We start from the raw sequence: 27500 nt of genomic DNA, 5'->3' as shown, positions 1-27500 counted from the left end.
GTGTTCCGATTCGTGTTCTGATTCGTATTCTACATTATTACAGATATGAAATCCAATCGAAATTTTGTTACTCAATCATAGACTGACGTCTGTTGACAGACCGACGGTCAGACAGACACAGACAGACAAAGTGAATCCATTGCTTAACCACAATTTTTGCTTTGTGCACATGAGGTAACAACAAAAAAATCCATGTTATCCACCCTCTTTATTCTCCCATACCCATCAACCTTACTCATGCATCCCTTGTTGTCCGTCTCCACTAACTTTCTCCCTCAGCCCTGCTTTTGGCATTTCCCTCTTCTCTTTCTGCTGTTCCTTTCATTATCTTGTGTCCTGATCATCCATTCTGGGATCTATCTCTTCCACAAACCCTGGCTGTATCCAAAAAAAATCAGTTCCCTGTCCTTTAAATGCCGAGCATCAAGAAAGGAAGCAGCATGTACAACTTTTAAAATATCTGGGATGATTCAGACAGGGTTGAAATTGAACTGCGGACCTCCCGGAGACAGAGTGAATGTTGTAACCAGATGCCAAGCCTGGGTTGAACTTTGGCCAGAGTGGGTGCGGAACAAGGGAGAAGTCAAAAAACGATGACTGTTTAATTTAAGTGTCAGAGCAGAGCACGATGTGGCTGTTTTTTTTTTTTTGTTTGTTGTTTTTTTTTTCCAGCTCGATGCAAGACCATTGCTGTGAATGGGGCTCTGGCTTTACTTTGTGAATGTCCATTGAGCAGCTTTCTTACTGACCTGCGGACAGTGGGGTCACCAAAAAACTCCGGTTTTTTTTTTTCTTCTTCTTTTTGAGATGAGTAGCGATGCATAAGATTAGGTGGGCACGTCCATCACATTTCTCCTGCCAATGGGACATGGTATAGAGTATAGACGGTCCTTTCGGAGAGACATAGTGAGAGATTTGTCAGGATTGAAAGACATGTTCCACGTGTTGGACCAGCTTGTGATTTTATCCAGATCTGTAGAGAGTGAAGAGGCTACTGCTTGCCGATCTGAGGGACGACAGATGGTACGGCAGAGGGTGAAGTCATCAGCAAAGAGATATAGAGGATTTTCCAGGGAGTCAGAGAGATCATTGATGAAAACCAGAAAAAGAACAGGGCCCAGAACGCTACCTTGAGGAACTCCAGCCTGGACAGGAAGAGGGGACAATACGAAGGACCACACATTGGCTGTGACGTGATAGGAAGTCAGCGAGCCATGGGTGGAGATGCCCTTGGTTACCACAGGAAGAGTTTTCTGGTGAGCAGGGTAAGGTGCCAGACCATATCGAAAGCACGCATATGTCTCAGGAGAAGGCTCTGATTTGATCTGGTATTGAGGATCTCCATTCCATTGATGGGAGAGCAGAAGCAGCATATCCAGGGTAGAGTGACCTGATATGAATCAAAATTGATTATCAGAAATCAAGCCATTGGAGAAGAGGAAGGATTTAATGTTGGAAGCAATGACTGATTCCATAACCTTGCTGATGATTGGGAGAAGGCTTATTGGTCTGTAGTTGCAGGGGTTGTTTTTGCACTTTTTTATGCAGGGTGGTAATGTTTGCTGATTTCCAAGCAGATGGCAGATGATTTTGAGCAAATGAGAGGGAGAATAGAACAGAGAGAGGGTGAGGAAGAGCAGAGGAGCAGGTTTTTAAGACATGTGGGCTGATGCCGTCTGGACTGGTTGCAGAATCTGAGTAGGTTTGACAGCAAGCCCTCCACCTTGTAAGGAGAAAAGGACACAGAGTCCAGGGACAGCTGTGTGTGACTGGGTAAGGTGGGTACAGAAAGCAATGGGTTTTGGACACAAGATTTAGAAGCAAACACGGAGTTTAGGCATTGAACCTTTTCACGTGCGGTGTCAGCTGTGTGGCCATTTGAGGTAAGGGGGGGGGGGGAATGGAGGGCGAAGATTCACCAGAAACAGATAACCAGAAGCCACCAGGATTTGGAGGAGGGTGAGAGGTTTGAGATTTCAGACTTGAGATTTGAAAGATGTTGTTTTCTGGCTTTCCTGAGGGTAGATACGCACTTGCTCCGAGCTTTGTAGAATGAACTGAGATTACCTTCATTTGGATTAGTCTTCCATGAGGCGAAGGCGAGTCGTTTCAGGACAACTGCATCGCCACAAGCTTCAGTGTGCTTTTTTTTTTTCTTTCTTCCAAATACACAACATGCATGTGAGGAAGAACATGTCCTCAACCATTTCTCAGGCAAGCATTTACTATTGATCAAACTTGGCACCCAGATAAAGAATGATGGCTTTCGTCATTTGTTTTTTTATGTCTAAATCATATGCAAGATGGCCGACTTGTGGCCATTTTAGATGTAAAAAAATAAACAACCTCATGTTGAACATGTACTCAGCCATTTATCAGACATGCACGGTCCAATTTTGTTCAAGCTTGGCACAAGCACAGTACATGATGGCGTATATGTGCCCCTCACTTTATTTTTCAATCTGATCAAACATGGTTGACTGGCGGCCATTTTAGTTGTACATAAATATGGGCTCGCCCTTTAACTCCATACAGCAAAATTTCTAAAACAGGGCCTATGGCATTTTGTCTTTTTTTTTTCTTTTTTTCTTTTCCTCTTCCTTATAGATCCTTATGACAAAGTCTTTAGGATTGTGGGAAATAGACTTGATGGTTGAGAAGGGTAAATGGACTTCAGGTTCTGTGTGAGCCCTGGGATTTGCGACAGTTGTTCTTCACATGCATGTTGTGTATTTGGAAGGAAAAAACAAGTTTGTTTTCATCAGTCGCATAACTTGTCTGATTTCCCCAGGCAAAAATAACATTCCTTTCCTGGAGTAATTCTCTGCAGATTACTACATTACATGAGTGTACAATTCTCATATGCCATAGTTCTAACTGTAGCCTGGGGAACTGCAAATAACTTTACAAGCTGCAGCCCACTGTGGCATGGTATACTCCAAAACTGTACACAATTACCTGCAGTGAGAAAAAAAAAAAAATATATATATATATATATATATATATATATATATATATATTTGCCTTTAAAGCAATATTCCTTGTTGGCATGTTGCCTTAAAGATTGAGTCATCACAGCAAAAAGAGTATCACATAATGCATGAGGAGCATAAAAAATTCCCCAAATTTTCCCAGGAAGACCAAGGCAAAAATTGTTTTCAAAATAGTCACCTTCATCTTCCAAATACTTGATCCAAATTTACTACTACCACGACGTCTACTACTACTATTATTACTACTTCTTCCACTTCCTTAATGGCCTCAATCCTACTTTCTTGGATTGGTCGCATAAGGTAGGTTGGCCCAAATTTTTCATGAACTGGCTATCCATGCCTGACATGTGACTGGAGCTCATTTGTGCAAGAATTTGTAATTTGTCCAGTGTGCTATTAACTTTCCCACTGTTGGTTAAAAAAAAAAAATCGCACTCGGGTATTTAACATCCACCAACGAATGGTACGTCCATCCATCTGCAGGATGGCACACTTTGTGATGGAACACTCTCCCTGCAAAAAACCCATCTGACAGTTTATAGTCAGGTTTGAGAATCACACGAGGCAGCTCAAATATAAGAACACAAACTCCACACCATCCTGTCACAACCATGTCTGCCTAATAATTGTCAATAATTGGTTCATGAGCCAGTAAGTGACCACTATATTCGTTATGTGTGTGTGTGTGTCTGTCTGTCTGTCTGTCTGTCTGTCTGTCCCGAGCATAGCTCCGTGGGTTTTGATCCGATCCTGATAAAATTTGGGTGGGAGGTTTGTATCGTGATCTAGTTGAGTTTTCCGGAGAATGGGCATGCTGCGCCCAGTATGGGCGGAGCCACGCCCAAAAAAACGTGTTTTTAGGGGGTAGCCGGTTTCAAGTTGCATCTTCTCCGAGGGGTTTGTCGAATCTGGAAGGGTTTCGGTTTTTGGGTAGCCCAATGGCACCTGCATAGCCCCACGGAGCTCGATTTTTCATTACCGTCCCAAGGTCAAGGTCACAAGCGCACAAACTCAGAAAATGTAAAAAAAAATCAATAAATTGGGCATCGAGTGCCTCGGGTTTTCAACTGTTTCGAATGAAAGTTGGTATGCAAGTAGTGCTCTTTGAGTACTACAACTTTCATCATTTACGTTTTTCCCGATTCCCGCCAGTTTGCCCATCCCCTCGAAGGTCAAAAAATAAAAAGGTGAACCGTGTACATTGCTCCTGAACCATCGCTGTCTCCAGACTTGTCACCATCTTGTCTTTCAAATGTACTTCCACATGAGGCCAATAACTTTTCTCCTGTTTCAAACATCTGTTTCTTTTCAGTTGGTCTCATTTTGTTGTTGTCCAGAGCTTAAAGCTCCATGGAAGATCTGAATGATGTAGGGTAGTATACAAGCAGACAAGTTATTCACTGGAATATGCTGTCGGCAGACATGGTGGTAAGGCCTTCCAAGTACATTGGCATACTTGGATTTAATGGCGTGGTCTGAATATGAAACCACATTTTGATCTTATCCAGAGGATCAGACTTGAAGATATTAAGTGACCATTGGTTTTGGTGACTTCTTTTTTTTATTATGACCTTTTAATGTTTGCTTTCCCAATAGCTCTTGCTGATATTTTGTGCATTCCCAGATGAAGCTTCTATAAAAAAAAACAAATGTGCAAAAACTGACTCGACAGGTGACAGGATTCAAGCCCCACATCCATACACCGTAATGGGGTGCATGTTGCATAATCGAAAAATGATCACTTTATCTGGTAATTACCTCCACCACCGAAGGCTGACAGAGATTGTTTTCACCCCTGTCTGTGTGTCTGTGTCTGTTTATCTATCTGAGAACGGCAAATTTCAAAAAGTTGATGGACTTGGATGAAATATGGTGTCAATGTTGGCTGTGACAGACAAAATTATTCGATTTTGGTGAAGATATAGATTCGGATCTGGATCCAAGAATATTTGAAGTGATTCTTCATCTTTGAGTGATTGGGCTACAACGATGTAGTACTGTATATCATGACATTTACCTCCGCCACCGATTCGGACGGATTCGGACGAAACTTGGTGGACAGTTTGGGTGTGTGACAAGGAATAATTGATTTGATTTTTGGTGAAGATCCAGATCCAGATACGAGAATTATTTAATTTTGAAAGTGATTCTTCACCATTGAGAGATAGGGCCAAAAACGATATGTAGCGTGATGTTTCAAAAATGTAATGGACCCGATATGTTCTCTTGAATCAGGCATGGCGTGACAGAGGTATGCACTCTGCCGAGTGCACTTCAAGTTCAAAATGTTTTGGACGAATTATGACAAAACTAGGTGGATGAGTTGGTAAGGTGATGACAACAAGCAGACTCGTTTTTGGTTCAGGTCTGGATTCAGATCCGACCCATCAGTGGCTTGCAAAATGTAAACTGTTCAGCCTGGCGGAGCTATCCGCTCTACCGAGTGCCGTTCCAGTTAGTTGAATTAACGCGTATAATTTGGTGTTTTGTTTCCAGTTTACTTTTGATGTTAGAATCCCTGCAGTTATAAGTATGTTTTATTTTGTCCTATGCCACTGCATTGTGTTGAGTTTATCTTGGGCTGCATTCTTTTTCTAGTGTACAGAAAGTGAAAATAGTTCACAATGAGAAGCTGGTTTAAGTATATCATAAACCTGAACAAAGAATAGTGAATGGTCTCAAGTTTAAAACAAAGCTGAGCATTACAGAGGAATGATGATGAAACTGTATAGATGAGTGATCCACTAAGGTGGTTGTTGATTCATGGACATGCTCAGGTTTTGTATTTTTGTGATGGTGTGCCCATTGCCTTTTTGCTCACTGTTAAATTTCGTGGTGCTGGTTTATGCATCGACACAAAAAAGTCATTCGTACATGAGGCTATCCGATACTGTCCTGGATTTCAAAACCAACAAACAGTTGGTGGCTATTACGTCAGAGACCAATTCCTTTCCCTCTGACTTGGCATATTTATTTAATACAGTACTTTATTATTTGATGAAAAATGTCCTGTTTTTGCCAATTCCAGTGTTCCATTCCATTCTGTCCCATTTAAAAATGTATCGCACGTTCTCTTGAACCAGACTGTGGTGTAATGGTTGGAGTGACCGCTCTGAGTCTCTGAGGTTGATAACTCAAACCCCATCTGAGTCGTACTACAGTTTTGAAAAATGTTACATGCTGCTTCCTTGTTTGACATGCCACATATAAAATGATAGAGGATGGACAAACAACACTGGTAAGGAAATGTCAAACCACTCAGTGTAACCCTTGCCAATAAACTGCTTCGGCACCACTAACGCCCTGTTAAGAGTAAGGTACATCAACTCAAATCAATTGTCTTCTTTTTAGGTCTGTTGTTGAACAAACAAAGGTACAAACCAGTCTCGTCAAGCAGAGATGGCTTTTCATTATTAATCCGACAAAGGGATTGACCTGTCTGGACAGTTTAGCGGCTTCAACAACCTTATTGTCCCATTCCCCTGTAACAGGGTCGGAGACGGGGACATTAAAATGTGCTCTGACCAACTGACCAATCATCCGTCCATGTGCTTTTCTGTACACAGTATTTGAAAAGCCGTTGAATATTTAGCTTTGATATTGTAGATATCTATTCCTCGCGACGTTATCTCAACCTCAATGTATCAGGACGGTGATTGGTTGAATTATGAGGCCATGGCAACCATCTCAGTAACTTGACTTGTGTGCGCGATATTTCAAAAACCGTTCGAGATTTAGATTTCATATTACACACATCGATTCTGGCTGATACTCCAGACCTGGAGTATCAGCTGCTTTAATTTAGGCCCTCTCTCCATTGGTCATGCAATATCCCAGAAGAAAACAAGGGAATTAACAAAACTTAAAATAACGTGGAAAATGAAAAAGAGATCACTTGAACATTGACCTCCGTGAATACCAGTTGGATAATGGCATATTACAAGCTCTATTTCCCTCATTACAGTTCATCGTTGTCGTTAATGTACCTCTGAAGTGATTGCATATGTATTCATTGCTCCTGAGATGCAGAGCTAGCTCTTTTTGTCTCAGCATTTTGAAGGGGATGGTACACGATGGAGTATCTCACTCGATGTACGTGAATATATGAACGGGTTTTTTTTTGTATCTTTTTTTTTTTAGATATACGTATATTATTTTATTTTATTATATTTTCAAAACCAACAAATCGTTGCCCATTTTTCTTTTTATTCTCATCACCATTTGTCCTTTTAGCTTTGATGTCGACAACGGTGCATCTCCGGGCCGCAGCTCCCTCGAAGTACAGGCAAGCCCCAGCTCTGCTGTTATACTTCATGGCTTCCCACACAGCCAGAGGCGAGAGTCGTTCTTGTATCGGTCAGACAGCGACTTCGACATGTCACCAAAATCCTTCTCCAGGAACTCATCGGTTGCCAGTGAGATGTGAGCATCTGTGCTTAAAGGTTATTGTGACGATGTGGTGGTGGTGGTGCGGAGGGTGATGGAGTCCGGTGAGATATCAGCCCTGCATGACAGATACATATGAGTACTGTGGATATGAGAGTGATTCAGCAGTTGAATGTGACACAACTTTTCTACTCAACAATTCTCCCACTTGTATAATTACTATTCAGACCATTGAAGCATCTATTGCTCTCAGAAATAATGCAGTTTTAGGTGAACAGCTTTCATGTACAAGAGGGTTATCGAATTGTTTTATTGAAAAGCACCAAAATAAATCGTTTCATCAACGGAAAGCGCAATCGAGACTTTATATTATCTATTATATCCGACCACAAGTCGAACAAATTGTCTGCCAGTAGAGGGCACCGCCCGAAAGGTGGACAAACTGGTGCTTCTGGTCATCCATTTTTATCACTTTTAATTTTGTGGGTCTGCTGATTCAGTGGGCTTCATTGACTTTGATTCCACATTTGCTTCTCATATTAAGAAAAGTGCTTTATGTGTGTAATAATCTCATTTTGCTGTTTTGTTTTGTTTTTCCTTTGTTTTTGTTTTTTCAGGCATGGAGATGACCTCATCGTCACCCCATTTGCTCAGGCATGTCTGCCCTTCAGCCAATCTGTTATTATTATATTTAAAAAAAAATATTTTTAATGAATTTACTTTTCTTTTCCAAGTTTGACATTATTTAACCAAAGTCCCCATAAAAAGGCGTGTGTGTAAGATATTGACCTCTCTCTGTCCTTCACCTTAGGTTCTCGCAAGTCTTCGCAATGTGCGGCATAATGTGTCGATGCTCAGCACAGTCCCTGGAACACCGCACAAGTGAGGACATTTACGGACCTTTCTTTGGTTATCTTTGGCTATTTGAGAAAAAATTAATGTCTGCTTGCTTCAATCAAAAAAATTGATCATCTTCACAGCCTTATTTGAAACCCATCTTTAACTTCTTCAAGAATTCGGCCTTGTTTATCTTTGCCTTGTTTTCAATTGCAAATAATTTTCCCATTGTGCTCCTGCCTGCAGAAGGTCCCAAGCCTCACAGGTCCATGGCCGTGTGCTGCACACAGGCAAGAACATTCTGTTTTACATCTATAGCGATCCGTTACTACGTCTGTGTGACCGTACAACTTATTGACCCCATTTTATAATCATTTCCTGGCATGGTGAAATGTATCCATTTTCAGTTTCATCCACCCAGAGTTGCATTCAATAACTTATCCTTCACTGTCTTCCCTTAACAGAATGCTGCAATTGCCCTCTCTAAGAGCAGATGTGTAGTTAGGGTTGAGGGTTCAAGTGAGTGAGAATATAGATTGGGAATCTTTGTAAACGATTGATGCCTTACTTACGAACCTCACATCCGTGTGTCTGATTATTTTATTGAAAAGATACACAAGTACATTTTGTATATCCGTCCTGTCTCGCATTCACCCTTCTGAGAGTCATTTCAAAGGTTTCGTCATACCATCTTTGACTTGGTGCCATTAATAAGCTTTATCCACATCACATTATTCTACATGATCTCAATCTTAAATTTAATTGATTAATCAAACGATTGTACGATCCCAGCACAGAAGCCTTCCTATTGAAGTGTCCTCAACGCGGTGGACATGGCTGTGTTTTTTTTTATCTTTATAACAGATGCAAGAATCTTTTCCGAAGTGGAATTTTATTTTTCTTTCAAAAATCTATTGATCGATTTCATTAGCATTTTCTTCTGCATCACCAAAAATTTAACGACAACTCTAGATGTTCTTGTTGCTGAAGCTTTTGACCAAATACCAAGTCGTTTATACTCCATAACCATTATTTGAATTGCTGAACAACACTATTTATTACACACACACACACACACACACACACACACACACACACACACACACACACACACACACACACACACACACACACACACACACCATGCCTTTTTTGTTGTTTTTATACTTCCGCCACTAGAGGTGCCAGATGCATTATGTTTTCGGGTTGTCTGTGTATCCATGCTTCTGTCTGTCCATGCATCTGGCCTGATAACTTATGAACCACTGAAGGGATTTTGACCAAATTGGTTCAGCTATGTACGATGATGCAAAGATGAATTGATAAGATTTTGGGTTTAAAAGGTCAAAGGCTGAAGGTCAAGTGCCCTTTAATTTAAAATCTGTGCTCCTGCAATAACTTGTGAACTACTCCAGAGATTTCAATCATGCTTGACATATGGAATGTAATGGAAAGATGAACTGATTCAATTTTCGGTTGAAAATGACAAAGGTCATGTGTCCTTTGAAAATTACTTTGCAGACAATGACTTGAGAAAGAAGCATCTTATGTTTCTCTCTATCAATCTATCTATCTATCTCTATCTCTATCTCTATCTCTCTATCTGTCTCTACGTCTCTACATCTCTACGTCTCTACGTCTCTACGTCTCTACCTATGTCTCTACGTCTCTACGTCTCTACCTATGTCTCTACCTATGTCTCTACGTCTCTACGTCTCTATGTCAATATGTCTCTACGCCTCTACGTCTCTATGTCTCTATGTCTCTTTCTCTCTCAACCCACCCACCCCCCCCCCCCAACCACTAAGGTTATGTTTTCACCCCTGGCTGTTTGTCTGTCTCTGCCTGTCTGTGAACAGTATATTTCAAAAAGTTATAGACAGATTCAGACCAAAATCGGTGACAGGTTGGGTGTGTGACAAAGACCAATTTGTTTTATGTTTGTGAAGATCTGGATCTGGATCCAGATACCAGAATTTTTAAAGTGATTCCTCACCATTGAGAGATGGCATAAAAAAATTATGTGTATAGCACAACATCTCAAAAAGTTGTGGACTGATTCAGATTAAAGTTGGTGGACAGGTCGTGTGTGTGAGAAGGACCAATTGGTTTGATTTTGGTGAAGATCAGGATCTGGATCTGAGATTTTTTTAATTCATATTTATTTTTATTTTTTTCAGCGATTCTTCATAATTGAGAGATTGTACCATAAACTATATATAGCACGATTTTTCAAAACATTTTGGACAGGTTATGTCAAAACTTAGTGGATGAGTTGGGTCGATGATGAGAACAAGTGGATTAGATTTTGGTTTCGGTGCGGATGCAGATCCAACCTATCAGTGGCAGACAAAATGTAAACGATTTAGCCTGGCGGAAGTATGCACCTCTACCGTGTGCCATTCTAGTTTTTCATGTGACCATTAATTGAGATCAAATGTAACAGTGGGTTAACATCCAGCGTCGGCAATGCATTTGTGTCAATTTTTTTCTTTCTAGTCTATATTTGACTTATGGTAGAGTTTATACACATATTGCATGAATGACGAGGACTTGCTGAGTTGGCTTAATTTAACAAATGCTCACACTGATTCCATTAAGGCTGCTGAGCTTTCTGGTAGCTCTTGGAATAATTTACTAATGGAAATGGGGTCATTGGGGTAATTTCTTTGATTTCGACCCAAATTAATAAGGTACTTTATGTTTGGTTTATTTTGTAGAGGAAGGACTTCAAAAGATGGTCTTGGAGACTTTGGAAGAACTCGATTGGTGCCTGGATCAGCTCGAGACTGTACAAACTCATCGCTCTGTGAGCGAAATGGCATCTAATAAGGTACGCAGCAAACTTGCCGCAAATGCGAAAATCTTTTCTTCACATTAATTTGAGTGTTTCCTTTGCAAGCACATTTTGTATAACTGGATACTGTATAATCAATTTGTCATAAAGCTAAAACTTTCAGATCAATACAAAAGCTTAGTAAACAAGATCTAGGGTTATGGGAGAGCGTGGTGATGGTAAAAAGGTAATGTACTGACAGAGGGACAACACTTCTGCATAATAAGCAAGCTAATGTATGAACAGGAAGAGAGAGAAGAGGGGAGGAAACGCACTAACCTGCAAGTAAGACTGTTGGATTGCCTTTGGGAGGGTTTACGGGGCTGCAAATGATTGTGGGTATATTTGGGGGATGACAAAAGGCTGACTTTTGAAGCCATAGAAGGAAGTGTATGATTGAACTGCCCCTGAAAGGCAGTTCCATGAATGTGATAAAAGAGGAAAAACAGACATGAGGTGAGCAGTCAGCCTGGATTTTTAAAAGTTAAATCAGGATGTGCATCATGGATTTGCTGCAGAGGGGGACAGGGCTGCCAGAGCAGAGAGCTAGGTTGGAGGGCTGTCGGAGTAGAGTTAACGATGTTGGAGGGCTGTCGGAGCGGAGGGAACGAGGTTTGAGGGCTGTCTGAGCAGAGGGAGCTAGGTTTGGGGGCTGTTGGAGCAGAGGGAGTTAGGTTGGAGGGCTGTCGGAACAGAGGGAACTAGGTTGGAGGACTGTCGGAGCAGAGGAGCTCGGTTGGAGGGCTGTCGGAGTAGAGGGAGATAGGTTTGAGGGCTGTCGGAGCAGAGGGAGCGAGGTTTGAGGGCTGTGGGAGCAGAGGGAGCGAGGTTTGAGGGCTGTGGGAGCAGAGGGAGCGAGGTTTGAGGGCTGTCGGAGCAGAGGGAGCGAGGTTTGAGGGCTGTCTGAGCAGAGGGAGCGAGGTTTGAGGGCTGTCAGAGCGGAGGGAGCTAGATTGGAGGGCTGTCAGAGCAGCCCTGAGGAGAGGTTGTAAAAAAAACATGAGAGGCCATACTGATTTGTTTGCACTGTGAAAGTAATAGGCCTTGTGTTTTAGTCTCACTGTAGAAGACACCAACAATGTTGAAAGCTTTACAATTCACAAATTCCAGTCGGGGATAAATTTAACACTGTTGCTCCAGCTGATGGGAGAGAGTAGTACTCCATTGAGTTATGGACATAGGCCTTTTCAGCTGAGTGGAGATGTGATTTTTCAAGGAATCAGTTGGAATGATGGAGGGTGCCTCATCTGCAACTTGCTTTGGAAGCCAACATCACAATGTCATCAGCCTGGGAGAGGTCATGACTAAAGGTGTGGCTTCGAAGTTCAAGACACTGACCTCTTCCATTGGTTGACCATGGGACTATGCAGATGATTTTGTTTGATGATTCTTCCAGAACAACAGGGTGAGACTGAGATTTTAAAGGATTGAAGGACTTGTTCCATTTGTCAGAGCAGAGTTTCATTAATTCCGGATCAGCAGAGAGTGATGCAGCTGCAGTCTCCCTGTCAATGGGATGGGCGACCATGATACGACATTGTTGAGATGGCTGATCTCACCCTCTCCAGCAAATCCATGATGCAAGTATTCTTCCACTAAGCACCTCCTGATTTAACGTTTTTTAAATCCAGGCTTACTGCACACCTCATGTCAAAAATAAAGGGTTTTCCAAAGCATTTGAGAGGTTGTTTATCTAAAATGAGAACAAGATAGACACTGCCTTACGGTACTCTAACTTCAGCCCCTGCTGGGAGGGATGAGGAAGAAGTTTCCATTGCTTGCAATGTGGTTATTGATTTTTTTATTTATTTAATACAAAGTCAAGGCTCGTCGAAGAGCTAAAGAGTGGAGAAAGTCAAATGAGTGGAGTGGTGTTGACTTCACGAATGAAAAAAAGTCAACCAGTTATGAAGGTTGCCTTGTATTCCAGAGCTTGGTAAGCAGATCAGGATGCGAGATTGTGTGAAAGGCCAACATTGTATCACGAAAGACGATCCTGATATATTGGTTCAGATTTAAGAGCTCCAACCATTATTTATTTTGAAACTTTAATAATTTATACTTTTTGCCGGTGAAACTGGTCGTCACATTTGTTGAGAGCCAGATTTTGTGTTGGAGTGTCAACTCTCCACGAAAGCCTTTTGGAGCAGAAGTTAGCTAGTGCTAGTTGCATTCGATTCCCAGTGCTTTCTGTGAATACCTCAACACCCCAATGTGCAATACTATTGGACTATTAGCTGTCATCATGTTTCAGAAATGCTGTGTTGCATCATATAGTGAGCTGATTTTCTGAGGATTTGCTAAGCCTGATGTCCCTTCTGTTCCCCTTGCTTGTGGAAATCAAGAACCCCACATAACTGTGTTCTTTTCCAAAGGTATAGTTCTATTTTTTGCTCTACGGAATATGGTAATAACTGTCATTCAAAAGTCGTGCCAACAGGGGGTGATGCAACAGGAGAACCATTTTAAAGACACCATTTAGTTGGCTGCTACTTGCATTGTAGTTATGGTCCTCCTTGGTATCCCTTGCAAGGCTGTGTTGTGGGCAGACCTTCGTATTGATGAAGCCTAAGTTTGTTCATACTGCCTCTTCATGACCCATGGATTGTAATTACCAAATTAAATATCAGATTAGGTATCAGGTACAACAAATTCTCTCGACCAAATATTGACAGAGGTATGAAAACCACCATGGGGAAAATGATGTGTCGCAACATTTTGAGCGTGAGCCCTTCAAAGTGGGCAAGCAAGCCTCGTGTTTTTTGAGGAAGGGCTCTCACCCAAAATGTCGCTTTACCTTCTTTTATCATGGAAGATTGCACACCTCTGTCAACATTTGGTTGAGAAAACTAATTGTCCTTATTTTTCTGCTGATGTAGCCAGGCTCTCGTCTTTCTAAGACTACTTTTCCATTGTCTGTATTAAGTAATCACTCTGTTAGCATGCAGGTGTGTCTTCCTTTGTTTCCCTCGATGTTTTTGCTCAACAAAAAGTGAATGTGATCTGTCTATTATTGAAAGAGTTTAGGTTATATATTTTAAACTGTACTAATTAAATGTGTGTATCTGATCCAGCACACTGGATGTGGGTTTCTATATTCACTTTTTAATTGTTCTCCAAACCTGAAGTTGTGATTTTGGGATTTTTCTTTATGGATTAATGAAATTGATTTGGAGGTGAGCTGCTTTCACTTCTGTTGGCATGTGAAAGAACTACGAGATGTGAATGGTTTAATTGTCCAAATATTATTTGTTTTGTTGCCTTTTTTTTCTGTACTCGCAGAGTACCCGCTCTACAGCGATCTCGTTCCAAGCATGCAACATGTTCTTCTGAAGCAAACCTTTATTTAGGCGGTGTATAGGAAACTGGCAGCTCGGTATAGGCAAAAAAAAAATCCCGGGTTACGTGCATGAAGCAAAAACATACCTACAAAAACGTATTCAAAACACCTCGCTGCACTGGAAAACGTGGGAACAGGAATACTGTACTGTAAATGGTGGAGACTTGTAATACCCTCCCCCACCTGGAGGCGGTGCTACACGATACACATTTACGGAGAGAATTTGCGTCGAGAGAATTACGATGGGGGTGGCTCTGAGATGGAGGTTAACAGCTATTTTGAAGCCCTGGAGGGAAGAATGTGAATTATGAGAATGTGGAAGTTGGTTCCACAGGCAAGGTAAAAGAGGACCAGTTGAGTGGATGTGAGAGGTGATTCTAGATTTGGAGAGTTTCACTCTAAGGTGGTTGCTGGCAGACTGCATGCATCCTGCGGAACCTGGGAGGAACAGGGCGTGGAATGAGCAGAGTGCACAAGACCAGGAAGGAGGCGGTAGAAGACGGAGAGACAACCGACCTTTCGGCAGTGTGAAAATGATAGGCCCAGAGAATCGGCATCATCGCAAGAGATTCAAATGATTTTGAAAGCCTCGTTTCCCATGGTGCCAAACTGAGCAAGGTGTGAGGCAGGGGCACCAGCCCAAAGGGGAGAACAGTATTCCATTAAGCTGTCGGTGAAGGTCTTGTTGGTTGTGAAAAGTTCACATTGGCACAGGAAAGACTTTGCACGATGGAGGATGTCCAATCAGTAACTGGTTCTGGAGGCCAACTTAGAAAGTGTGGTTTGCCAATAAAGATCAGGGCTGAAAGTGAGGCCCAAATGTGGAGGTGACTGAACTTCTTCAAGAGGATTTTAAGAAAGTATATGGGAGGGTTTGCCAGATGGTCCTTTCAGAGGCAGAGGCAGAGGCTTGTCAGGATTGAAAGATATATTCCAAGTGGAACATTTCTTGAAAATGACTTCAGATGTGTCTGGTTCTCAACAATCCCAAACATGGATTATTAGTTGTTTCAATGCATTGACAGCGTTTTTGCTTGGAAACATCCAACACGTCCTTGTGCATTGCTTCAGAAAAAAGTACTTTATTGTCACCATTAAGCACTAAATCAGGATAATTTTCTGGTGTTTTGTCCAGAGGAAGAGATATTATGCTTGATAAGATCACACTTGTGCATAAAAGCATAACTGATTATTCATTCTTATCGACATATTTTTTGCAATCTCATTACAATGTGCCATGACAGCATTACAAATTGGATTTCCTGGAATTTTTTTTACGAATGTTAAGAGTACACTTTGGCATTTCGTCATAAAAGTTTAGCACTGTTTCAGGGCATGGTCGTCTTCTCTCGACAGCTCGAGAAAGGAAGTCCATGCAACCTCTGTATTGCTGGTGTTTTGAGAGGCGGTCGTTAAAAAGTTTACGGAATTTACAGTTTCACAAAATTTGTTTGCACTTGAGTGTGATGGCGTGTGTGTTGATTTGCCAAAATGGCAAATTAATTTTCTTAAACTTGCATATGTGATAAATCGATCGTGGTTAGCAAGCAAGCAGAGCAAGCTAACTGAAGGTCCACAATCTTGGAGAAATTGATTTGAATGTTGACATGAATGTGACAAGGTGCGATGCACAAATAATTAATACTAGTTCTTTTTTGAAGGAAGGAATTTATTTATAAAAAGTAGAACAACTTTTTCACTTTTTCAGTCCATCTGTTGTAACCTCATATTTTTTCCAATGTTCAATGTTATTTTCATTGCTGTCCTTAACCAGCTATCTTAACCGTTAAGCCAACACCTGGTTTAAGTTCTTAGGGTCTTGAGTCCGAGTCTCTGTCACGCCGTTAATTAACACCAGGTTGGTTGACTCGGCCTGTCATCCTTCCAAGGTCGGCAAAATGAGTACCAGCTTATTGGAAACGGGGGGGTGGGGGGGGAGCACTGTATCAGCACTCCCAGCAACGATGCAACTGACAGCCACAGGTTGCATATAAAATGATAATTATAATTGCTGTCCTTGAGAATCCCATATGTTTTTGTATACCATACTTGCCTTTGTAGATTGTTTGAGTTACTCGCGAGGCCTCACATCCTTGACTAGCTTTCTCCCTTGCTTTCCGTTCCCCTCCTTCGATTGTTCAAAATATCTCTATTGTGCTGTCTCCTCTCAAGCGGTTCATTTAAACATTGTTAATGCCAGCTATCTATTTATTATTTCACTTTAACTCGAGTTCCTTACTTGGATGTTGTGTTGTGTTGATCATTTTTGTTCCATGTGGGCCAGTTCCTTCCTCACTTTCTCGATCTCTGTTCCCTGCTCAATTTCCTCTCTGTACAACACCATCCCTTATGCCTTACTAAGTAAACTGTTTTTTTTAAACACTTTTAATACAAACAAGGACAAATGTGTCCAAGAGCCGCGTCCTAAAGGTTTTGTCTTCACCAGAAGAACAAGAACAAGAAGTAGAACAACAATGCGGAGCTCTCTTAGAGCCAGCGTTCGCTACGCGAGACGCGGCTAAAAATGGTTACTCTGCCCCACTCCTTGCCCCTTTTCCCTTCCACTTCTCATTTGTAATCCTCAATTTGTGTTTGATCCATCTCTTTCCTTGCTTGGTCTCCACCTCCTCCCTCACTGCGAAACTCTACATTATAAATGTAAGCATCTTTTGTGTTCATTGTTGTTTCACTCTTGAGTCCATTATGCTCTACACAAGTGTTACGTGCCGCCTTCAAAGCCTCAAAATGAGTGTTTATTGAGTGTTCCAAAGAGTAGCACAGCAGCCAATAAAAGCGATCACTCTCAACTTTTCAATCAATTGACAACCAACCGGGTGAGAACCAGCGACAAACAACAGAAGGAACTTAAAATGAAATTTATTTAAAACCCACTCTGTTAAAAGGTGCTAATATCAATCAGTAATAATGCAATCACAATTCAATCAATAGTTCATCAGTAATTGTAAACTTCTACACAGGAAAGTATGAGTCATGGTCAATGCTTAATCAAAGTTACCTCAACAACTGTTTACCAAGGCGATTTCTCTTTTGATAAGGGCAACTTCACACATGTTTTAATACACCCCTTTTACCGGGATTCATGCCGTGAACCAAAGTTAACATCTTGCTGTGTCCGAACGTGCAATTAAACCTGCCATGTTGAATCAAGTTTCACTTTGTTTTCACTTCCGGTTCTGGGTTTGGAGCGACGGCAGGTTCTCTCAGGGTTCTCTGCCGCCTTTCTCAAACTTAACTTTCCGGTCGTTATTTGTCCCGTTTTAACTGTTTATTTCCTCACCGACATGCTTGGTGTGTGTTCCTAGTTCGGTTTTGTTTCAGAAATCATGCTATTTTGTGAGTTTTTGTCAACCTGTCTTACTGGGTTCATTGATGCCTACCCGTCTTTCCCCTACAAGTGTACAATCATTTTTATTTGTATTCTCTCCCTATCACCTTCAATTCCTATTTTCCCCACTTTCCCAACATCCCCCCCCATCTATTCCCTCCCAACTAAACACTCTCTTTCTTGTCAAATAAAAAAATTAAAAAAACAATCCTTCATACCCATGAGACCTGATCCTTCCTCTTCTTCTCCTTCTCCTCCTTCTCCTCCTTCTTCTTCTCCTTCTCCTCCTCCTCCTCCTCCTCCTCCATCTTTCTTCTACTTGAGCTGACCCACTCTCACCATTCCCTTCACGATTTATTTCTACACCTTCCATACCCGAATCTTACTTAATCTTCAAAAATCCATCAAAAAATAGTAATTTCCCTTGTATCCTTCCCAACTATACACCTCCTGTAACCACGTGTCCCTCTACCCTCTTCCTGGTACTTTTCATCGATCCATCAGCTTCACTCTGCATTTACCGTTTCAAATTCACCATGCACTCCACGATTTTACTTCAACCTTTCCTTTTTCGAATCTTATGCAATCCTTATTAGAAATAAATAAATTCACTTTTGACTATACACCTCCCAAACCACCTGCTTCTCCCGTAACCACATGATCTGTTTCCATCCTCTGCTTTTACCGATCCGAATTCACCATTCACCTCACGATTTTTTCTTCAACCTTTCCTTCACCTAATCCGATGAAAACCCTCTCAAAAAAGTAATAATACTAACTAGCCGAAACCCCGTCACAGACGGATTCCGTTCATTCAACCACCCTCACCAGCTCACCCACACTCGAGGGACATGGACTGGACAGGGCGTGCTTGTCCCCGCCCCTGCCCCATTCCCCCCCTGCCTGCAATTTGGTTACCCCCCCTGCCAAAAAATTTAATTACCCCGCCCCCGTCTCTTGATTCCCCGCCCCACTTGCCCCCGCCCCCTGTCCACCCCTCACACTCAACCCTGCCTAATTCACCCCAGCCCCCACACACTCATCCCCCACCCCATTTCCCCCCCCCGTCTCCCGCTTTCAATTTTCTTACCCCGCCCAAAAATTTGCTTACCTTGCCCCCTGCCTCTTCACTCCCTGCCCCCGTCTCTTCATCCCCCGCCCCGCCTCTTCACTCCCTGCTCCTGTCTCTTCACTCCCTGCCCACACTTCTTCATCCCCCGCCCCTGCCTCTTCACTCCCTGCCCCCATCTCTTCATCCCCCGCCCCGCCTCTTCACGCCCTGCCCCCGCCTCTTCACTCCCTGCCCCCGCCTCTTCACTCCCGCCCCGCCTCTTCACGCCCGCCCCCGCCTCTTCACTCCCCGCCCCGCCTCTTCACTCCCGCCCCGCCTCTTCACTCCCCGCCCCGCCTCTTCACTCCCCGCCCCGCCTCTTCACTCCCCGCCCCCGCCTCTTCACTCCCGCCCTCGCCTCTTCACTCCCCGCCTCCTCAAATCCTCAACTGCCTTCTGCCCCCTTTCTTATTACTCCCCACTGTACCTCAACCCAGCACCACAGAACCTTTTCTCCTCCTCATCCAACCCCCTCCCCTAGCTCTTCTGCAATCCCCCACACTCTTTCAACAACTCTCCTTACCTCACCCCCCTTCTCCTCACTTGTCCTACCCTCCCCCTCCTCTCACCTCCCCTCCCCCTCCTCTCACCTCCCCTGCACCCAAAGCCTCTTCCCCTACCTCTTCATTAATGTTATGGACCTCAAAATCATTAACAGTGAGCCTTCGCTCAAACCTTACAGATCTTTCCACACAGGTTGCCACTGACAAAGCAGACATAATCTGTTTAACAGAAACTTTCCTCCCTCAAGACGTCTCTGACTCCCAAGTATCTCTCCCTGGTTACTCTCTCCTCCGGTATGACAGACCTGACCCTCGTCCTGGTGGAGGACCTGCTCTCTTCATCAAAGACTCTATTCCTCACTCTCCATGCACTCCCACTGTGCACGCAGCACTCCGCCATTCCAAAGCTATGTACGCTGCTAGATCTGAATCTCCAGGTCACATCCAGGATCACCATTGAATCACATCTCCTTCTCTTTCTCCAAATCGCTCCTCGCCTCACCTTTTTATGGCAAACTCGTGAGGTCAATGTCGAAGCAAGGTGATACTCTGTCTGAATCCAAAGATTGACTTCAGTTTGACCATTGACTGAGAGTGTCGTTCTCCAAAACAAAATTTTCACCTAATTTGTTCACACAGTGTAATGCCCCTGTTGACCAAAGCATACGGCCTCAACACCAGTCATCTTCAAAGTTTCGTTGACAATCCATCTCGATGCCACGATGTCCATGACGCATGCCGATGTCTCTGCACGAATCCTTTTATTTGTCCCACTTTATATCTGATTTAATTAATTCACCTAAACTGGAGTTGCCTTTGTCCCTGAATTATCATAATAATGTCTTCAACACAAAATTTAACATTTCCAATCGTATTGGATTTATATAGGATTTACTAATCCATAACATCCAGTTCTGTTATTTTAATCACGAATGTTATGCATGGTCTGGTTTCTTCCTTCCTTCCATCTCTGCTTTACTCTCCTTCCTCTGCATTTCCTCTTCTCACCCTTTCTAAATACAGGTATCCCCTGCATAACGAATGGGTTAAGTACCTTTATTCAACTTCGTTATGCGAACCTTCGTGATGCGGGAGCTCGTTTTCCATTATTTCTTATTCTGAAAATTACACTTCATTTCCTAACCGCAATGTGTCCGTCTCAAAGCAAAGCCATATATGCTTGGTATAATGATTTTAGTTGCAAGTGACACTTAGAATATTATTATTTACCTTATAATAGAGACAGTAACGCAACAATAAAGTTAATTTAGTTGTAACACTTACCAAACCAATGTTGAGTCCAAATTTCTGTACAAGAAGGCAGCAGTGGTTATTTTTAACCCTTTCATTCTGAAAAGTTGATTATTTGCAAGCCTTCTTAAAATTTAATCCCTCGTATTGAAAAGTTCTTCGGTGCAGAAGCGTATCATACTTATCGCCATGGAAATGACATTGCACAATCACCATGACACTGCAACGGCTCCTTCATTGTAGTGAATGAAAACCTTCGTTGAGGGATGAATAGTCCTAAATTAAACCATTCGTTGTGGCAAATTTTCATTAAGCGGAGGCGGGAGGGAGGGACACCAATCGTCTTGTTTTTGTTGTTGTTTGTTTTTTAATCACGTCCCCCTCTTCTCTTTTAATCGCTTCTCCTCATTAATTCCCTCCTCCATCACTTCATGCCTCATGCCTGTCTAATATAATAAGGAATGTTTCATCTTATTCCTCTCGATCTACCTTTTCCAACTCCCCTTGTACGCCGTTCCCTCCATCCTGCTCTCTCACTCGATCCCTTGTGTATGGCTGGTAAAGTAATATAAACAATTGGTTACGTTCATAGTTAGGCATTTTTTTTTATGGTTAATTTATTTTTGTTTCTAAAATGTAGGTTCATGGAAGAGTGAAGAGACAGCATAAAAGGCAAAATACTAACAGTTGGGCCACAGTTGAACAAAACGAGCAAAGAGAGAGAAAGAAAAAGAGTGAATGAATGAGAGTTCTCTTTAACCTTTAAATAAGAGGGTTGTGTGGGCGAGAGTTAATGGGGGTAAGAAGGGATCATTTGTCGGAATGGGGAGCACTTGAGATGGTGGTCCACCGATTGCTTTGAAGCTCTACAAGGAAGAGTGTAATTGACCTCGTTGCTTTATTTTTCATGTAATCATGTACTTCTTTGTTTTCTACTTGAATTCCTTTCATTTTTGCACAAATGAGAACTGAAGCTCTGAAAGCACTTATTTTATAAATGGCCCTCGAAGCTTATGGAAGAGCAAAACCAGGATGTCGTCCAGGTACACCGGGGTATGATTGCCATGGCATGCCACCCAGTACACGCTCATCAGTCTCGCAAAAGTGGCGGGGTGTTACACAAAGCAAACGGCATCACAGTTAACTGATATAGTCTCTTACCTGTGGAAAATGCAATCTTCTCCTTCCCTGCTCCATTCATCTCCATTTGCCAAAACCCACTTTTAATTAAGGTCCAATGTGGAAAAACAATTTGAGCTCAAAATGGCATCAAGGGTATCATCAGTTCTAAGCAAGGGATATGAGTCTTTTAAGGTCACATTGTTCAGCTGGCGAAAGTCCACTCATCAACATGTGGTCTGATCTTTCTTTTTAACCAGCACAATGGGTGACAGCCAGGGACTTACCAAGGACTCAATGACTTCTGCGTCAATCATTTTTTCCACCTGCTCATCAGCTTTCTCACTCTTGCTCCGTGGGAGCTGTCAAGTGGCCCGACAGATAGGCCGGGCCTCGTTGGAGTTGATCTGCTGTTTCACCAGGCCCCTAATTCCAATGTCCTTGGAGGACAAGGAGAAGATATCTACATGGCGATGGGTTAATTTATGTAAAGCTTCCTGCTGGGCTTCCTCTAAATTTATGCAACTGTGATTGATTATCTCACAAATGGGATCAGTTAGGCCAATTCCTATTGAAATCTGGAGCTTCCCCCTGGTGCGCCATGTCAATCAGATGTTTTTGTCCCTATCTCCATGATGTCAATAACTGCGTTGCAGTCTGCTACCTTCTCATCCTGTCCTATAGTGCATGGTTCCATCCTAACATTAATTATTCTGACAGCCACAACAGGCCCGTCAGTATTTGAGAATGCGCCCCAAGACTAATCCCTGGATTGATTCCCCTGCCAGCAGTTCCACGAGGCCACAAGGCTCCCACCAGGTTTGGTTAGCCCGTCACTGTGCCTGGACTATCGCCTCAGCTCCGGGGTGGTTGGTCACGTTGTCCGGAGCCCACTGCTCCACTTTGTCTTCTGTGCTCACTCCCCTGAGTGGCAGCTCTTCCAACCACACCCACAGAACGCCCTGGCCCAGATTGATCTTACATCTGCCAGTGACCAGCAAATCCAATCCTTTTGGCATAGGTCGCACACCTCCATCACGCATGCAAACAGTCAGTTGTCCAGGATGGACTTGATGCGGATGTGGAGTAAAGCAGCATGGCAGTTAACATCTCTGTGCCCTGGGCAAGCTTGCATGAATCTCGTGGCTGTTGGTCAATAGTGCCTGACCACTGAGTGTCAACACATTAAAGAATGGAGTGCATGAGGGTACTGTTCACCACAGTCGTCGTGGAACCTCGACCACCTTCCAGGAGCTGCAGGCCTCCAAGCTCATGCAACCTTTGGAAGGGACATGGCAGACTCCCCAGAATCCATCACACCAGGTCAGGTGGGGCAGGGGGGGGGGGTTGGAGGGGGAAATGTCTTGTCTATCCCAAATTTTATCTCTTATTGTCAGGCAAATAATTATCTCGTTGAGTTAATTTACAATGTGATCATTCTGTGGGTGCACGTGTCATGTAGAGGTAAGGGAATTTAAATCGCTGTTGTGTACAAATTTTGTTTCTTGTTTGATTTATTTACAATTCAAGTGGCCACCCGCTTTATGTCTGTCTGTCTGTCTTTCCGTCTGTCCCAGAACTACTCCCTCAGTTTTGTGGCGAGCCCCACCAAACCTTCTGTGGAACAGTTTGGGGTCTCAGCTAGTATCCTAAAGTGGGTGGGAGGTTTCATATATACCTCAATACAATTATGATTTTGAGTTTCGATCCGTGCGAAGCTGCTCCCGATCTGGATGTAACATCAGAATGGCGTTTCTCTTCATTTACGTCATAAGTGTTTGTAACGTTGTATTTTGTTATATTAATGGTATATGATTATATTTTCATTCCAAACAGCATCATTCTAATCACAAATTAAAGTTTGAGTTTAAAGCAGAATGAGGAAATACTGTGAGGGTTTCCAACCGTGACATTCACGGATTTGCCATTTGCAGATTTGCCATATTGTGACCATATAAATATGACCCAATTTACTTCTGTTGGGGTCAGCTGCAGGAAGTTTTTTTTTTTTTTTTTTTTGCCCAAGTCCTTCATGAAGCCGGCTATTCTGCCCCTCCTGTGTATAGCATGGGTACCTTGCTAATATCTATATATATATATATATATATATATATATATATATATATATATATATATATATATATATATATATATCTTCTTCTTCTTCTTTCGGCTGCTCCCGTTAGGGGTCGCCACAGCGGATCATCCATATGATCCGCATAGTGATTTAGCACATGTTTTACGCCGGATGCCCTTCCTGACGCAACCCTGGTCACCTCTTACGACACAGGGATATGGTTCACCTATTTTAACCGGGGTATACACCGGCCCAGTACACTGGTACTCATTTCGCCGACCTCGGAAGGATGACAGGCTGAGTCAACCCCCTGGTGTATTAATTCAGTGGCCCAACGGGGCTTGAACTCAGGACCTTTTGGATCCCAAGCCGCTGCCCAAACCACTGTGCCAACACCAGGCTTTATATATATATATATATATATATATATATATATATATATATATATATATATATATATATATATATATATATATATATATATATATATATATATATATATATATATATATATATATATATATTTTTTTTTTTTTTTTTTTTTTTTTAATTATATATTATATTATTTTATACTTGCAGGGTTACCCGGGTGTGGGGGGGGGTACTGAGAAGCAGGAGAGCCAGCAGGGCTGAGAATGTGGTAGATGGATCGGGGGCAGTCGAACCGGCATGGTGGGGGTGGCTGAAGGGCGGTGGGGGGAGGAACTGTGGAGGGCAGGAGGGCCATAACACCAGGTGGTAAAGGGTTCTTAGGGGTCTTTAATGGTCTTGGGGTCTTAAATGTCTTACAGGTCATTGGGGTCTTAAGGGTCTTTGAGGTCGTAAAGGCTCTTTGGGGTCTTATAGTTCTTAAGGATCTTCAAAGTCTGAAAGGAATTTGAGGTCTTTCGGCTCTAAGGGGTCATAAGGGTCTTCAAAAGACTTCAGGGTCTTCGAAGTCTGAGGGGTCTTCAGTAGTCTTCGCGATCTTAACTATCTTTGGGGTCCAAAGGGTCTTTGGGGTATTCAGGGTTTTAAAGTGTCATTTGTATTTGGGGAATTCAATGGTCTGAAGGGGTCGTCTCTCTCAAGCATGTAAAAAGTCTTCTCTGAGGCATGTATTGTAATCTCTCAAGCATTTAAAAGAAAGGCCTTATAATTCTTCAGGATCTTTAAAGGCTCAGGTTGCTGATGAAAATGCATTGAGGGCAAACCCCGGGTCGGATTTGGTGTGCCTGCCAAATTTGGTGGTTGTCGGCTTAGTGGTCTTTGCACAAAACGCGGACAGACAGGCATCAAAGGAATCTTATTATATATAGTGCATGCGTAAAAAATTACATGCCCCGACAAGGAATCAAACCCAGGTCCTCGGGAGAACTGTACCAGTACTCTGCCATCTGGTCGACCCACAGGCTGAAATATGCAATTCTCCCACATAAAGTATAGATGCCACTCTCGTTCCCCTGCTGCTTCCAGGGCACTCGCTGCCAACCACAGGTCTGTACATGTAATTTTTCCACATGTACATATGTTCATTTCCTGTTCATTTATAATATATATATATATATATATATATATATATATATATATATATATATATATATATATATATATATATATATATATATATATATATATATATATATATATAAGCCTGGTGTTGGCGCAGTGGTTAGGGCAGCGGCTTGGGATCCAAAAGGTCCTGAGTTCAAGCCCCGTTCGGCCACTGAATTAATACACCAGGGGGTTGACTCAGCCTGTCATCCTTCCGAGGTCGGCAAAGTGAGTACCAGTGTACTGGGCCGGTGTATACCCCGGTTAGAATAGGTGTACCATATCCCTGTGTCGTAAGAGGCGACCAGGGTTGCGTCAGGAAGGGCATCCGGCGTAAAACATGTGCCAAATCACTATGCGGATCATACGGATGATCCGCTGTGGCGACCCCTAACGGGAGCAGCCGAAGGAAGAAGATATATATATATATATATATATATATATATATATATATATATATACATACACATATATATATACATATACATATACACACACACACACACACACACACACACACACACACACACACACACACACACACACACACATATACATACATACATACATACATACATACATACATACATACATACATACATACATACATACATACATATATACATATATATATATATATATATACATATATATATATATATATATATATATATATATATATATATATATATATATATGTATATATATATATACCCATGCTCCGCACGGAGTTGAATGGGTGGCAAAAGGTGGATGAGGCATAATAGTTGATGTTATGGGAAGCTGGGGAGGGTGTCATTAGGGATGTGATGCGCTATGGTTACCTGTCTTTAGTTTTCTCAAGGACCTCCCTGTAGATGACATTTTGGGTGAGTGTCTTGTTGCTGATTAGTCCTTGTGAGGAATTATTGTCCACTTTGGTAGATATATTGGAGGAACCTCTTGTACGTGAAAATGCTACATATAGTTGGCCATGGGAGAACACAGGGCTGGGAGGTATATTCTGAGTTTGTCAAATGTTTGGCCCTGGGATTTGTTTATGGTCATCGACTATGCGAGTCTGACTGGAAATTGCATCCTCTGCAGTGTGACTGGAAGGTTGGCGTCTGATGGGGCAAGTTTAACATGATGTAGGCCTAGCCCTAGACTGAACAGGAGCAGTGGAGGGTGACTGAGAATCAGAATGCAAATTTCAATGAATGGCACTTTTTGGCGCACATCCGACGATCGAACACCGCTTGGACGCTTTAATTTGAAGATCACACACGCAAGACACAACACAGGTAACGATGGCGGTTGATATTGACAATTAATGTAATGAACGGCAGTTTTTTAGTGCATCTGACAATCAAACACCTCTTTAATTTGAACAGTTAACACGCACACATTCAAGGTACAGAATCTATTGTCGGACATCGCGCTTTCGAAGAACAAAGCAATGAAGGGATGACCTCATACCCGTTCCCTGGTTCCCCCTACCTTCAGGTTATAGCCTTTGGTGTTATCTGGACGTAGGCCTATTGCAACTTATTTTCGGGTGTTTTTAATATGTCCGTTGGATTTCAGACACAAATTGACAGTCTAAGAGAGCGTGTTCAGTCCGGGAAAGAGCCAATCGGGGTACATCATGTTGGCAGAGCTCTGGCGCTCATTGTTCCCCTCCTTCCACGCTGATTTTTATAACATGGCAACCATTGCTGATATTCTGAGCTGTACGATTTATTATTCCTGCGCTTTCGAAGAAAAGAGGGAATACTGTGATTGTCTCCGTCCGTCCGTCCGTCCGTCTGTCTGTCTGTCTTACCCTGTAACTCCTCCTACACCGTTTGAAATGGGAACTTGAAACTTTGGGACATAGTAGATATATGTATGGGGAAGTGCACAACACTGTCGGATTTTTGATATGACCCCGAGGGGCCGGGCCAGAGGGGGTGCGGTCATGGGGGCTGATTTCTTTTAAGTGTATTTACCATTGTACATGGTAAATTCTTTTATAAAGAACTTACTTATGTGGCTCCCATGAGTGACAAACAGTCACAGGTTTTACTGCATTTATCTAATTGATTATGAATAATTATAATTAATATTATACACAGTTCATTCCAATGATTAAATTGATGCACAGCTCTATATTGCTGGATAGTGTTAAATTAATGTTTCATGAAATG

General features: G+C 42.4%; 1 protein-coding gene across 1 annotated transcript in view; it reads left to right on the top strand.

Moving 5' to 3' along the window:
* LOC147024498 (3',5'-cyclic-AMP phosphodiesterase 4C-like) overlaps nucleotides 1-27500 on the top strand; it is a 209782-nt gene that overhangs the window by 88602 nt on the left and 93680 nt on the right. Inside the window, exons 3-7 of the mRNA XM_085884489.1 lie at nucleotides 7227-7415; nucleotides 7997-8033; nucleotides 8191-8261; nucleotides 8463-8506; nucleotides 10937-11049. Coding sequence (XP_085740615.1) covers nucleotides 7227-7415; nucleotides 7997-8033; nucleotides 8191-8261; nucleotides 8463-8506; nucleotides 10937-11049 — 454 coding nt within the window. The remainder of the gene's footprint in view (nucleotides 1-7226; nucleotides 7416-7996; nucleotides 8034-8190; nucleotides 8262-8462; nucleotides 8507-10936; nucleotides 11050-27500) is intronic.

This window comes from Eptatretus burgeri, chromosome 6 (assembly GCF_056783735.1).
Source record: "Eptatretus burgeri isolate ZD-2024b chromosome 6, Ebu_testis_v1, whole genome shotgun sequence".
NCBI classification, from domain to species: Eukaryota; Metazoa; Chordata; class Myxini; order Myxiniformes; family Myxinidae; genus Eptatretus; species Eptatretus burgeri.
The sequence above is the reverse complement of the archived record's forward strand: the minus strand, read 5'-3'. Positions and strand labels throughout refer to the sequence as shown.